The sequence below is a fragment of the Thalia democratica genome, chromosome 6 (genome assembly GCF_965202585.1).
Source record: "Thalia democratica chromosome 6, ktThaDemo2.hap1.1, whole genome shotgun sequence".
In the NCBI taxonomy this organism is placed as follows: Eukaryota; Metazoa; Chordata; class Thaliacea; order Salpida; family Salpidae; genus Thalia; species Thalia democratica.
In genome coordinates, this window is record NC_139170.1 from 31,093,057 (window position 1) to 31,108,409 (window position 15,353).

At 25.2% G+C, this 15,353-nt stretch overlaps 1 protein-coding gene across 2 annotated transcripts; it reads right to left on the reverse strand.

The window, feature by feature from the left end:
• Positions 1-3,445: 3,445 nt before the first annotated feature.
• On the reverse strand, positions 3,446-13,602 carry LOC145837886 (lysosomal membrane ascorbate-dependent ferrireductase CYB561A3-like). 2 transcript variants are annotated; one of them, XM_082945369.1, is made up of 6 exons: positions 13,487-13,602; positions 11,884-12,025; positions 10,209-10,307; positions 8,163-8,266; positions 5,047-5,201; positions 3,446-4,326 (listed from the first exon to the last, which is right to left on the reverse strand). In XM_082945369.1, the coding sequence occupies exons 1-6, from the start codon at positions 13,553-13,555 to the stop codon at positions 4,146-4,148; spliced, it is 750 nt and encodes a 249-aa protein (XP_082801495.1). In that variant the 5' UTR covers positions 13,556-13,602; the 3' UTR covers positions 3,446-4,145. The 2 variants fall into 2 exon arrangements, with proteins under 2 accessions (XP_082801495.1, XP_082801497.1); XM_082945371.1 differs by lacking the exon at positions 13,487-13,602 and adding an exon at positions 12,728-13,052.
• Between the last annotated feature and the right edge of the window lie 1,751 nt (positions 13,603-15,353).

Consider the following 15,353-nt stretch of genomic DNA (forward strand, 5'->3'; position numbering starts at 1 on the left):
AATCCGAGTATTTTAATAATTGGAATCCTAAAGATTTAAGCTGCTTGTAACGTAAATACAATGAAATTTTATAAATGATATTTACGTATTATATTATTTCTTATTTAATAAAAAAAATTTTAAGCAATTTTTTTAACTTGTTAATAAATAATAACGTGTTGATAACGCGTTAATAAATTTAAGAAAAATTTATTTTAAAAGCGAATAAAAAAACGAACGTCTTGCTAAAAAAAAAACAAGCTACATACACAAGAACTTAGTTTTAAAAATTTTATATACATGCAAGCAACATTAATAGTTTACGTGTATTTTTGTTATGCTAAATAAATAAATTATCGACTTTAATAAATGCTTAAAGCAGAAAACAAATCACAAACAAAGTAATTAAAAAAAAAACATTTTACGTTTAACTTAAGAGTTAGTTTTCATTGTGACCATAAACGAAGTAGAACATAAACTTTTGCAAAAGTTCATATTTATAGAACAAAGTTCAATTAAATATAATATGGAGCCGTTATAAATTGAAACATAAAAGCAACTATAGTAAAGGCCTAAAAAAGAAAAGGAATTACAGTTGTAATAAAATGTTTTTAAATTCCACTTAGAATTACACTTTTACCATTACAATAAAGAAATATAAATTAACTTAAGCAACTGTTTAAAAGTATAAATCCAACTACAATTGCAAAACATGTCTCTGTTAAACTTCAAAATAATTTTCTACTTCTTCTTCAAGTTGTACCGGAGAAATAAAAGTTTTTGCCAGTCTTTGGAAGCAAGCGATTACGCTTTTGCTCGTATAAATTACCAGCTTTAAAAAATAATATTTCAGAATACATAGAAGATAGTGGTGCAGCACGATATTTCCTTGCAAAACTGGTAAGGTGTAGGTACTTTATCTTCTTCAAGTTCCACAAGTTTGAGACTTTATCCTCTTCAGTTTTTTGCTTTCAATTTTTTCTGTAGCAAAAAATGCCTTTTTTTTCTGCTTCAATTTCTTCATCAATAGAATCCTGTTGCTCGTCCTCTTGTGTAATTGTGTTTGATTCTATTTTAAACAATTAGCAGTATTTAACAAAAATATCGGCAAAGGTCAGCAGCGCAGAAGCCTAGACTTTCGTATGCCGTGAGACAAGCTTAAATGGTCTTGTTCGAATTGGTATGATCAACCCTTTTGTTTAAATAATAGTAGGTAGAAAACTTCTTCGGATCAAAATCTACAGAGGGTTGTGGTTTTGTTTTTTCTGGTGGCAATATAGGAAAATCACCACTTTGATCAGATATGCTTTTTAACATTTAATTTTAGCTACTCTTTAACATCATTTTTGAGGTAAGAAGAGAAAACGGAAAGTCGATGTCGTGGATCAACAGCTGTTGTGACTAACAGTATTTTATTATCATCCAGGTTTAAGCTGTTGCTATTGGTATATAATCCTTTTTCACACGCCTCTCCTATATTTTTGACTAAAGTTTTACAAACATTTGATACTTTTTCTAAAATTTCATAAAAATTAATAAAAACTTTGTCAGTGATCTTGCATGCGGGATGACGCTTGAGAGAAATGCCCTCAAGACTCCTTGCTAAACTCCTTTGTTACAAAAAAATGGTTCGAGCAGTAGAAAAATGTGGTTAACTAGTTGACTTTCTTCAGCTGTAATAATCGAATCATGATCGTTTTTATAGTTAGCCACATAGTACCAGACACTTTATTTTAGCTTTTTCAGTCTCTGTAGCATAAGATATGTTGAGTTCCACCATGTATCTACATCTTGAACAAGAAGCAAGGCTTTTTGTTTTGTTTGTGCGTGGTCAAAATCTACCTGGATTTTTTTTAGCAATTCGCTCGCTTTGAAGAAAGGCTGAAATGGCAAACTAATTTTCGTACCCTTGCCAATAGCATTTTTATACGATCGTCTTCAAAAAATAAATCCTTTATGACTAGCTGAAGCGTATAGACAAAACAGGGTACTGACGAGGTTTTTAACAGTGATATTGCCTTTTTAGTATTTATTGCATTGTTTCGAAAAAAAAAACGTGAACACGATCCAAGGTAGAAATCCAATTTCTAAGCATATCCTGAATGTAACTACAGATGTTTTGGCCAGTGTGCTCACCCTCCATTTCCCGGCAGTGCAAAACACGATGTTTAAACTCAAAATTTTTATTCAACCAAAGCGCGGTTAAACAAATATATGATATATTATTAATATATGATTCATTATTATCATTCAAAAGAATGATATAACTTCAATTATTTTAAAACTTTGTTTTCATAACAAGTTTTTAATCCAAAAAATAAAATTTATTAAAAACTAATTAAGATATTTATCATTAAGATATTTTTTTCTTTAGAACATTGTTTTCGCAATAAAATTTTAAAATGTTTGAAGTTGTAACATATATGTTATCAATTGAAATTATAACTTAAACAAACAATAAAATATTAACATAAAAGTATAAAGCTAAAAATATACAAGCATCTGATTTAATGTTACATATTTAAGTTGAATTTTTTTTCTTTGTATAAAAAATTTACTTTTATACAAAAAATCTCAAAAAAAACAACCTTATTATAACTAAGATTTTTATTCCAGCTAACAGGCTCTCCAAAAAAGACACATGAACTATAACATTTAAAAAAAAAAGTGAAATATATAAATCCTTATCACAACATGACACAATTAAATAAATAGTCGTTAAAATCTAAATAGAGACTGAAAATCATTTTAACCAAACAAAAGATGTTTTAATTAATTACATGGTCTTCGTAAACTAGACCTCCCTACTAAAATCTCCATAAAATGTATTTCAAAAACTTTTAAGATAACCTTAATAGGGATGTTAGGCCTGAGCTATGCAGATAAGATTTCACTGAACAATACCTTACTAAAATGAAATAAATTACCTACAAGTATATCTACTTTTTATATTCTCGTGAAAGAAAAGCCAACATATTATTTGAACCAAAATAGTTCACGAGCAAACATATAAAACTAAAAATATGATCAATAAGTAAGAGCCGTTATCGAAAAAGCTGAGATTAAACGCCTTAACTATGTACTAATTTTTTTGAGAGTCTAACGATAATAATTTATCATAGTTTTTATACTGTGTGCAAAACTCTAAATCAATAAATTAGTTGTTCATTTCATTTAACTTTTGACAAACAATTGAGTACATTTCAAAAAGTTTAAAGTGGTCTACCAAATGTAAAGTTTTGGATTTGGCCGAATCCGAGTCTTATTTTGAAATTTAGGATTCGGTTGATCAATAGTTTCAACTATTGTTTTAAAATTATTTATGAACTAAAATAGTTTCACAAATGATTTTTTGAAACAGTGGAAATGTTTATTATCAAAAAATTTTATAAGAAAAAAGCATAAAATTCAACACTTTAGTTTTCACAACAGCAGTAAATTTATCTACTTCGTAGGTAAACTCGGTTTTATTTTATTTATTACCAGTTTAACACTGTGATTATGTTTATCTAACTTTAACTGTGCTGCTTTTCATATTTAATATTTTGACTACAATGTTATGCTTCAAAATTTTCTTATTATGAAACTAAGTAGTTCCAATAAAATAAACAGTTAATAATTCATAATGAATATCATATTTTCTAAGCTTAACAAAGTACTTATTAAAGTTATTTTTTTGAAATTACAAAGAAGTTTTTATTAAAGTAAGATTACAGACACCTCATAAAAATAAAAATTGGCCTCACAAAATAAGTCATTTAGATTGGCTTTACTAGTCTTTAGAACGTCGTGCATAAAATATATACTGCAAAATAGAATTTACAAATAATTGAATACATAACTCTTGAATATTACATTGTGCTTACCAGTTCAACTTTGGAAAATAAACAAAACTTTTAAATTGCATAAAGTTTGATTTGAGATTTGATTCATGCTGCGTTCAAGTTCTTACCATTTCGAAACAAACAAAAGTTCACAACTCTACATGTGGCAAAATAAAAGATCAAATTTTCTAAAAACTAAAATGATAAAAGTACGTATTCAACAAATGTGGAAACATTGCAAATGAGAAAAATCAACAATATCATCGTGCAAACAAAAGCGTTCAAAGTAAAAAAATATCGATTACAAAATAGAGAAGACAGCAGCACAATATTCATCGAATTTCAATCTTTGTTTTCCCCGCCTTCCAGCAAAGCGGTGGTTTCGCTCGTGTCTGCGTTGCTGCTTCTCTGCCAGTCCTTGTGGTAGAGTATGTACAGTATGCAGGTAACATACGCAACTATCAGCAAACCGCTCACATTGCCCAACACTGCTGTTTTGTCGAGTTGCTGGTATTTTCCTTTCCTGTTTGTATGATTAAGTTTTTTTTTGAATGTGTAGTGTATATAGCTTTTTAAGTCATTAATTTTAGAATCTGTTACAAAAAATAACTAGTGTTAAAACTTTTAAAAATTTATGAGAAATGTTAATTTGACAGTAAAAAAAGTTAATTCGGGCTTACACGAAGTGTAAAACTTCAAAAAAAAAAAGGTTTCTCTAACTGGCTTTAATCAACTTAGTTTACATTTACTTGCTCGATATTTTATTAAAAGTAAAACGAACTTTTATTGTTTATATGTTTTTTTAGTCTTAAAAGATTAGGCCGCTAAAATACCAACAAATGTAAAAAAAAAGACAATTTTAAGTTATAATTTAGGAATACTTTGAGTCTTTAAACTAATAACATCAACTAAATATCTTGTTTATCTGACACCTATTTTTAAAATACTTTGTTTGCAAAATTCATCAAGTTCTTAAGAAACTATTGAAATTAAATTACTTCAGGTTATATGACTATAAGCACCTTCAGTTGTCAGAAATTGTAACAGCAATTTCAATTATTTCCAAAATAATAAAGCTTTATAAAAAAGTCAAAATACTTATTAAATCAAAATACGCATTCGAAGACAACCAATAATTTGCAGAAATTTTATTTTACAAAGCAAAGAAAAAGCGGAAGAAATTGCTTGCAACAAAAATACTTAACAAAAAAATAAACATAAAAACATAATCAAGCAAACTAACAGAACGAAGAACAGTTTTTCGTTGATGCCGGTCAGGCAGGTGACGGTGGCGAACATGAGGATGATGGAGCCGAAGAATCGGTGGGTCGGCATGTACACGCTGGCAAGTTGGCGCAAGCTTGTCGGTAGGAGGAAGGCGAAGAATCCACATACAAGCTGGAAATTGTGGTTAAATTTTCAATTAAGTTTAATTCACTTTTAAATGTTGTAAATGGTTTTATGTGAAACATGAACTAGTAAAAACATAAAAAATAATCTAAAATTATCTAGATTTTTTTTATCTTAGTCTCCGTAGCAAGGCAAATAATCCACATGTGAGCTGGAAATTAAAATGAAATGATGAAAAGTTGTGTTTTTATGTACAACACATTTTATATATTTCATAATACTATTATAATAATGTTTTTAATTATAAGTAATAAGTATTTTTCTGTGAAACATGAACTAGTAAAAATACAAAAGCTAATTCACTATTTAGCTGGAGATAGTTTTAAAATATTCAAATGGTTTTATGTGGAACAAGGATTAAATAAAAAAAGATAATAAGATAAAAAATGTATGTATAATAGATTATACAAGACAAAAATAGTTAAATATAGGTTTTTAAACTAACTAATAAAATGCAAACTTATTTAAAGTGTCAACTTAAAGGTTAGATGAGAGAGTGGTCTTTTTATAAGAAAAATAATATTAGTCTCTAAACAAACTCACAATATTAAGACGTATTTTTAGCAAAACTTAAGATTTTAAATATCGATCAAAGTTTCAAACGTTAGATTTTCAATTGAAATTTATTAGAAATTAAAGCATCGACTCAATTTATTTTTCTCAAGAAGTTTATAACATTCTGATAAATTTAGGTTGAACATTTCTTAAGTTTTTTGTTCTTTAGTGTTAAAGCAAACTAAAATAAAAAAATGTTAAACTTTTTTATAAACAATAAACATTAATCTCAACTTATTTTTCAATATTATATAGAGTTGACCAAGAGATGTGATACTAGTAAAATTTTTAGCTTTTCTTGTCAAAAATTCATTCTACCACACTAATATGCAATTTTCTTGATATTTTTTTATTTTACAATTACGTTGCACTTTGCGTATATTAAGCATTATCCTTTAACCTTTGTACTGCACAAGTTAAACACATAGTAACAATTCAGCAGTTTTTAACTAAAAATAAAACCAAACTAACAAGTTAGAAATATTTTAAGCAAGCTATTGTCTTAAAGCTTATTTTTAAATATCAAAAAGAAATCTATTATAAAGAATTATTTTATCTTGATAAAAAATATACTTTAAAAGTTATAAACGTATTTTAATTCAAAATGACTGAGGTAATACTAAATATAAAAAAAGACAAAACAATTAAACAAACTTACATGATAATTATAAAACACAGTTTAATTTCTATTAATCTTTATGCAAAACAGTGTAAACATTTTAACATGTATTAAAAATTTTAATTTTCTAAAGTAGTTTTATTGTACAATCTTAAACATGATAAATTTCTAATTTTGAATCGTTTGAAAAAATAACTTAAAACACGCTTTTTAATTAATCACTTTATGTGTTACAAAAAATGTTTTTTAAATAATTACTTTTTGTGTTACAAAAAATGTATAATGCAATGAAACTATAATTTTTCGTGACAGTATAGCTGTTTATGATAAACAAAACAATTACAACTGTTTAGTTGCAAAATAGTGAAGGACTATGTTTTTTTAGCAACTTTAGAATATGAGTTTTAGCTGGAAACTATAAAGTTTAAAAAAAACTATCATTAGTTTTTGTCTTTTGTAAAACTAAGAACAGAAAAGCATTTTATGCATCAACAAAAAGAAATAGGTGGCATTATAAACTTGTATAATTTAGCTAAAATCTGTAAATTTATTTTCCCGGTTTTTAGTAACATAGAGTTGAAAGTTAATATTAAACTTCTAAAATTTCTAGTTACAGCTGGTTATAAAAGTTTGCAGTCCTACTGTCCTTTAAACGACAGTGAAAAGCAACTTTTAAAAGCTATAAGCCTTGAACTTTAAATTGAAAAATAAATAAAATACGGTATATTTAAAATGAGCGGTTTGAAAACAGGCAAGTTTGAAGAGTATACAAACAAATTAAAAGAGTAATAACTTTTATATATAAAACTACTTTAAATTTGTTATCGATCAAAAATTACCATCCCTCTAAGCAAATTAAAACTTTTCCTGCACACCACTAATCTTATAAAACAACTAATTAACTACTTATCGAACGTCCTTGATGCTTTAAATTAATTGTTTACTATTTATTATACGTAAAAGAAAACACAAAAATAGTTAATAATGTATTGTTAAAAATCTTAAGTTTATAAACAATATTGTTAATTTTAAAATTAAAGTCCAAACTACCCTAAAACTTTATAAAAAAAACTTAATTAGATTTATTAGGTCGGAACTTTTGAGTTTATACTTTTCGTTTAAAGTCCTTTTTAAGTTTCAATTTACCGTTTTGTAGCATTATAATTTTGAATTTATAAATGCTTGAGCTAACTATTAAAATTGAACTTAGTTCCTTATCAAAATTAAGTAACACTAGTTGAAAATATTTAATTAAATCCATTATGTTATTAACTGCAAATTTAGTGAGTAGTAACTTTCTATTTTGGTAACTTAATTATTTTATATTTTTTAATATGCGTTTTAATTAACTTTTAGATGGATATTTAATTCGTTTTTTGAGTAGAAAAAAATTTAAACTTCAAAATCTAGCTCAAAAGTTTAAAGTTTAAAAAACTTAATAAAATTAAATAAAACCATTATTTATAGAAATAAGTGTATTATTTACATCACTAACAAAAATATTAAACTTAGGACAAATTAAAAAATGCAGTTTTGGGACATAAAATTCTACCTTAAAAGATAAACAACAGAAGCATTCTACTAGATTGTTCAGATCAAAATAATGTTAGAAAAATGTTAGTTCACTAAAAACTTACTATTTTGTATGATTTTTTGCTCACAATAACCATTGAAAAGCAACTTATAGCTGTTGATAAAAGAAACTCATAATAACGGAAACAGTTAAAGGAAAAATTTCTAGATTAATAAACGTGAAGATAATAAACAAGTCTAACCTGAAGGGCGAACAAGATGACAGTGATAATACCGCACCAACTATGCAGACTGTACATGTTTCGTATGTTGTTCGCGTTGTGAAAATCAAAAACTGCCACAAGACCTGAGCGAAGTATAAACATGGTAAAAAATTCAAAAAAAAAAATTAGTACTGCAATCAATATAAAATTTAATCAAAAAACAATTTAAAGTAAAATGTACACTATTTTTGTTTTGTATTAGGGTTGATTGTGTGTATTTCAACATTTACAATGTTTGAGAACACACGTAATGTTGCTAAAACTACTAAAAATTATAGAAACCGTACAACTATATTGGAAAATTTAAAATATTTTTCATCATAAAAAGAAAAAGTAGTACATTTTTATTTTTTTGACTAAACCGTTTTGGTGACTAAAAGGCATTTTTAAGAGTTCTTAAAAAAGCTAAACAAATTTAATAATTTGTTTGTAAATTAATTACAGTTTATTTTATAGAACTATATCTTAAAATACTTCTACATAAGCTTCCTGTTATTTATAAACTTTACATGTAATTTTACCACGTGATATGTGGTGTAATATAGTCGGTTAAACAATGAAATAAATTATTTGCAATAAAAGCATAACAATTTTCAGCCAATAGGCCAAGTATATTGTTTTGAAATATAATTCATTAAAAAAAAAACTACAAATAAGTAAAACAACAAGCAGACTAATAAAAGATTACAATCTTAACACATTTGAAATGAACATAAATTTTGTTAAAAACAGGCAAACAAAAATTATGTTCTTTAAAGAAGTTTGTGTTAAATTAACCTCAAGAACATAATATTTTATTATGTTGAATATTATGTACCATTCAATAATTAAAGCAATAAAAGTTTAAGCTAATAATTGCAACTTGGATATCATAATTCCAAGAATTTAAAGTTGTCACACATAAAATAAAGTTAAATTATAAAACAAAATATAGACTTTAGAAATAAATATTTAAAAAACTTTTATCACGTGACACTTACATTTAAGAGCATAAAGGGTTCAACATTTTTTTTTTACTAAAAATAACATTGGATCTTATATAAACTTGAAGTACAAACTACAAGCCAGTTTTTATAGAATTAGAAAATCTTATTTAACTTTTGAAATATTGTAATTTTTACAAAAATTTTCAAATACAAACGTATTGACCACAGATTTTTTGGGGTCAATTTTCTTGGAAATTTAAAAATTCACTAAAATCTATCTTCTCCTTCATATTTTGAGCTAATGACTTCAAACTTTTAGGAAACATTCCTTTTAAAGTTTAAAAGACTTTGAATGTTGGAATTTTCAAAATATTAAAAAATAAAGGTTTTAGATAAAAAAAATAAAAAAAAGGGAGCCTTTTTTTAATAAAAGTTTTATTTTTCAAAATTGAAAAAAATCCTGCATTAAATCTTTTCAAAATTTAATAACACACTTTCTGTGAAAATTTGAATAAGATTGCTTACAAACGAAGGAGGAGATACATTTTTAGTGAAATAGTCTTTTTTCGCGTTTTTAGTTTGCACCTTCCATTAGGAACCTATTGCGATCACCAACTTTGATCGCTCATATCTCAAAAACTACTTTGAATTTTTCAAGCGGTTAAAAATGTCTGATAGGTCACATAAAACTCCATAAAATAAGATCAACTTGTAAAAATCAAGGTGGACCCCCTATGCCCTTAACAGTAAAAGAATAAGCCATCTTATTATAAGATTTCTGTAACCTTTTATAACAAGTATACAATTTTTAACAGCTTTTTAGGAGAACATACTTTAATTACATATATTCAACTCCATAACAAGGTTAAAGAAATTATTTTAACACCGTTAAGTGTGTAGGTTTTTAAAGAGTCTATAAACTTTATTTAGTTTTAAATTAACTAAGATAGAATGATTTTTAAATTTCAAAAAATCTGGTTTAGCTAAGAAAAAAAAAAAGTTTTAAAGGTAAAATATATTGCCAGTGATTCCTTATTTTCATGTAAAAGTAATTTGTGTAATTTTACCCATACACAAACAGTTAAAAACTCTGACTCACCAATTATAGTTAGTACAAATGCGAGTGAAAACAATCCTGCATGTATTCTTTTTACTACTATTTTTTCAGCACTTCTTAGAGCACGGTAAATGATAGCAGCTGTAATAAAATGTACATGTTATTAATTTTTCAATAGTTACAGAACAGTTTTTTAAATGAAATATAAATAGGGTTATCAATTATTTTTCAACCAGAGTTCTTCATTCAAAATACTTTTTTGACTGTAATATACTTTATGAGAAACTATTTATTTGTTTTTTGTTAGAGTACAAATTAATTAGGGTGTATGGTTTCAAACAATCATTTTTTTATTATAGAACCAAAACAACTTTTTATGAATGACAATTTTAAAGTTATTTAAACAAGCTTCTAAAAAATGTTTTAGCTTCTTCAAAGAATTATGCTAACTCATATATTTTCAAAACAAAAGTAAAACTAATGTAAATAAACTTTATTTTTTCTATCTTTTAATTAAGAAAAGAAAATTTAAGACTACAGAAACAGTTGTGAAAAAGAATTTTGTGAAAAACAGAGTTGCTACTATTTGAGGCAAAAAAGGCAGCCTGATTGACCAAAAACTAACCTGAACTACAAACTCCGTTCAAGATAGCCTGAGTTTATAATAAATTTAAAAATAATAATACAAGCAAAAAACTAAAAAAATACTGTTGATAAAGCTTAGATATTTAAAAGTAATAAAATAACAACAAAGCACTAAATTATAAAAAAAAACAGTTTTCATCAAAAAAAAGTTTTAAGACAAAAAACTAGCCAAAGATGTATTAAAAATATACCAACCAGCCTGAGTAAATAATAAAAAAATCTTAAAAACTAAACTAACCTATTAATAACCAACAAATTTATAAAACTACAAATTTTAAGATTTAAAATGTCCTTAAAAAATAAAAGGTACAATGTATGGTTACAAAATATTATTTTCTACTTAGTTTTCTAAAATTAAAGCCACTTAAGATAAAATTAAGCATTTGTATCTAAAAGCTTTCTCAGAGCTTAAAACCAAGTAAAAGTTTATCTTAGGATATAAAAGTTTCCTTTTGAGTAATTAAAAATGATATTCTTTGGTTACATGCAATTCAAGTTCAGACAATTCAGAATCTTATAAAAAAGTTTAAGGGCCATATCTGAAAAAGTATTATATTTCTAAAAAAAAGCAAAAAATGCTTATGTAGGTCTAGTTAAGAAGATAAGGATAGTAATTTTCTTTTTCAGTTGTTGAAAACGAATTTTTAAAATTTCTAAAAATTGCTATATTACAAAAATTACTTTGGTCATATCTCAAAAAAAATTTTTTAGTTTTGTAAAAACAAAAAATGTTTTTGTAAGTAATTAATAAGGTTACAATAGTGTAAAAAAAGTTTGAAAATATTGTTGATTATAAGATGTGTTAAGCAGTAACTAAACTTTATAGAATCTGGATTGTCAGAATATTAATAGTTGTGCAGCCCAAGTTTTTGTTATAAACATAACTTAAGTGTACAAACCTATATAAAACTTAATTCATTTGTATCTGTGTGCTTTTTCAGATCTACACTTAGACCATATTTATAAATAAAAAGTAGGTATGAATATAACATGCTTCCAGTGTATAAGTAAAATAACTTTTTATATAGATAATTGAAGTGTATAAAGCTAACATAAAATATGAATAACTTACATTCACCATACAAGAAGACCAATCCACATACCATTAACAGTGGATGCAAGTTAAACTCCTTAGAAGTTCCATCCCAAGCAAAACCACCCAAAGAATTGCTCAACCAGACTCCTAGTACTCCGATCATGCACAAACTTAATATCTAAATTTTAAATAAGAATATGAAAAACATTATAATTTCTAACACACATACTTTACATGGCTTTTTAAAAAAAATTAAAAATGTTATTCATTTTATATTACAAAAAAAAACTCTATTCAAGAATGTTTATTAAAAACACAAGATATTTTATATCACAGACTTATAGTAAATCTTATAATCTTAAACAAGTAGAATTTTAAACATGCTCTGTTTGCCTTTTTTTTTTTTTTCTACCAAGTTCATAGTGCGGTCAACCTTTTTTAAATAAAAAATAGCATATGCACATGTTTAAAAGCTTAAAGTATATACTATTAAAAAACACTTATAGAAATGAAATAATCAGTTGTTGAGATATAAAAACAGTATTATTTTTTTCAATATAAATAGGTGAAATTGAAAAAATTTTCATGGCCAATCTAGTTATAAAAATTCTAGGAAAAATCTAGCTTCTCCGTTATTTTTGAAGTAAATTACTTCAAGTTTTTGAGAAATGCTCTATTTGACGATAAAATAATTTTTAGAAAGCTGTATTTTTTATATTTTAAAAACTGAACTTTGTTTTGTGTATTTTTGATAAAACAATAAGAAAAAAATAGTTTTCAACAAGTAATTTAGAACTTTTTAAATATTGAACAAAGAAAGTTTTAAAACAATTGCTCAAAAATTGATGGAGAAGATAAATATTTAGTGAAATAATCTAACTTGGCTTTTTAGTTTCCACCTTCCATTACAAGCCTATTGAACTCTCTAAATTTGATTAATTATATCTTAAAAAGTAATTTAGGTTTAAAAAACTGTAAAAAATTATGATAGCTTACTGTCGTTATAAACAAAGTCAAATAATATTAAATAAAAATTAAATTTGAAAAAAGTGATTTACACTGCCCTTATTACCTTAAGCATTCACAACAATTGATGTTTTATAAATGCTTCATAATTGTTTGTAAAAAATGGTTTTAAAACTTTTAAAACTTTCAGCAACTACTCTAAATGACTATTTTAGATAGTTTTTGTAGTTTGTTGTTGATTTATACAGAATATAAATTTAAACAGAATTTTCAAAGAAAAAAAACTATATATTAGAATAAACTTGAGGAAACTCATAATAAAAAAACTACTCTAAAGAAACTTGAAATATAGATTTTTTAACTTAAATTTTTTTCTGCTATATTTATATTAACAAAAAAGAGTGAAAATCTAATTTAGAACAATATAGTGTTAAATAACCATGTGAATCATTACAAGCTGTAGCTGATATGTTTATAAAACTAAAATCTTTAAAATTTAAAAAATCTAAGCATATTTTTTATTAAACAATTCATCATTTTAATAGAGTTATTCAATCAGTCTGAAGTTGTTTTTAAATCTGAGTTGTTCTAAAAAGTACAAATTAAAAAAAAAAATTAAAAGTATTTTTTGGCATTTAGAAAATAAAACTTTTGTAACAAACAAACAACTCACTTGTGATAAGAATATGACCCATGGTAAAGCTTTAATCTTTTGATTTTGTTCACTTCTGTTACTTATCATAATTATTGAAAACAAAACTTAATTTCTTTGTAAAAATGGCAAAAATTATAAATTAATTTAACATAAAAACAATTTAAGTTTAAAATTTGAATAACAAACTAGATTACAGAGAAAAAACTTAGGCTGTTTAAAATTGTATTTACATTTAGACTTTATATAAAATTTTTGTAGAAATGCACTGAACTAAGTGTGTTTTGTATACAAACTGTTTTCTACTTTGAATTTGCTTTGTTCGAAATAAAACTTTTTAAGTATAACTTATTTTACAATAGAAATTAATTTTAACTCAACTGATAAACTAAAGTATTTTTAAATTTCAATTCTTGCTTGACTTAGCTTGATTAGCTAAAAAAAAGACTTTAAGTAAAATTGAAAAAACTAGTTGAATCTTTGTAAAAGCATTAAAATTATTCTGAGTAAAAAAAAACTTCTAACAGCTTATTTTTTGTTAGCTAAAAAATCTAACTAGCCAAAGTTTACCAGAGTTTTTCTAATGTTATTGACTAAACTGAGTAAGCCTCAGGGTGTGGCATATATGTTTAAATCTTAAGAAACACCTTCTTAAAACAATCAATACTTAGAACTGATCAATAGTTGTTTACAAAATGTATGCCGTGAGGATAAATGACCAGTTCTTTCTGCGCGGTATACTTACAATTCCTACCCACAATCATTTCCCATCCACTTTTGTTTTTGTTTGCTTTAGTTTTTTCTTAGTTTTATTTATCATTTAGTTTTTAATTATTTGCTATTAATGTTACCCCTAAACCTTACCATTACTGAACTGAGGAGTTTCCTTCTCCACACCAATCAATTGATCATAGTTAGCAGCATTTGTCTTTCTTCATTACTCTTGTAAGTTTTTAAACACTTAATATGTGCAACATTATATTTGAAAAACAAAATATGGTAGGATTTTTAACTTGTTATGGTTAAACTTCAAAATAATTAGTTATGATTTTATTAGAAATTGATTTTTTTTTAAATTAAGTCTGTTCAATATTAAGTAGTATTTGTTAAGAAATTACCATAAACAATCTAATAGTTCTAAAACCATATTTTTATAAATAAAAAACTTTAGACAAAAACTTACGTAATTTAAAATATGTTGTTTTTTTTTTAAAATCTGTATTGTTTTTGTTGGTTAATTAAAAGTTTAAAATAGTTTAACAACATTGAAGCTTCTCAATTTTATAGACTTGAATTAAATATAATCTAATTCAGTGAGAAAATAAAATAAATTTAAATTGAATTCTTTTAGTTTTAAGTAATAAATATATAAAAACAGTAAATATTCACAAAAAAATACTAATAAATGCCCATATGTTAGTTTTTCTTATCATTAAAACAAAACTAGCTAAACACATATAAGTATAAATAAACAAACTACTTACAATACATATACTTAGATAAATATAATTAAGCAACATCCAAATGTATACAAATAACAAATTTCAAAACGTTCTAATTATACTCAGTTCAACTTACGAGGCTGAAGTTTGATAGAAATTCATATTTACTAAATTCATACACTTTCTAATTTTTTTAAATTATAGACATCCTTTGTTGTATACGCTATTGAACTCGCCCTAATTATTATAAACCAATGAAACCTTGAAAAATTTGTCTATTATGCGTAGAACTACAGATCCTGAAAGTCTCAACGATTAACTTTGAAAACTAAAGTAGTTATAGCGTATCGAAATTATGTATTAAAAAAATCAAAAAAATAACCAAGTTTTCGAAAAGTTCAACTACACCGATTATTGTAGACGCTATTGAAGTCGCCCTAATTATT

Excerpts from the sequence above, each read along its gene's own strand:
- LOC145837886 (XM_082945369.1), bottom strand. The coding sequence starts at position 13,555 with ATGATAAGTAACAGAAGTGAACAAAATCAAAAGATTAAAGCTTTACCA. Across the intron at positions 10,308-11,883 it reads GGTCTTCTTGTATGGTGAAT|CTGCTATCATTTACCGTGCT; the intron begins GTAAGTTATTCA and ends ATTTTATTACAG. Across the intron at positions 5,202-8,162 it reads TCATCTTGTTCGCCCTTCAG|CTTGTATGTGGATTCTTCGC; the intron begins GTTAGACTTGTT and ends CACAATTTCCAG.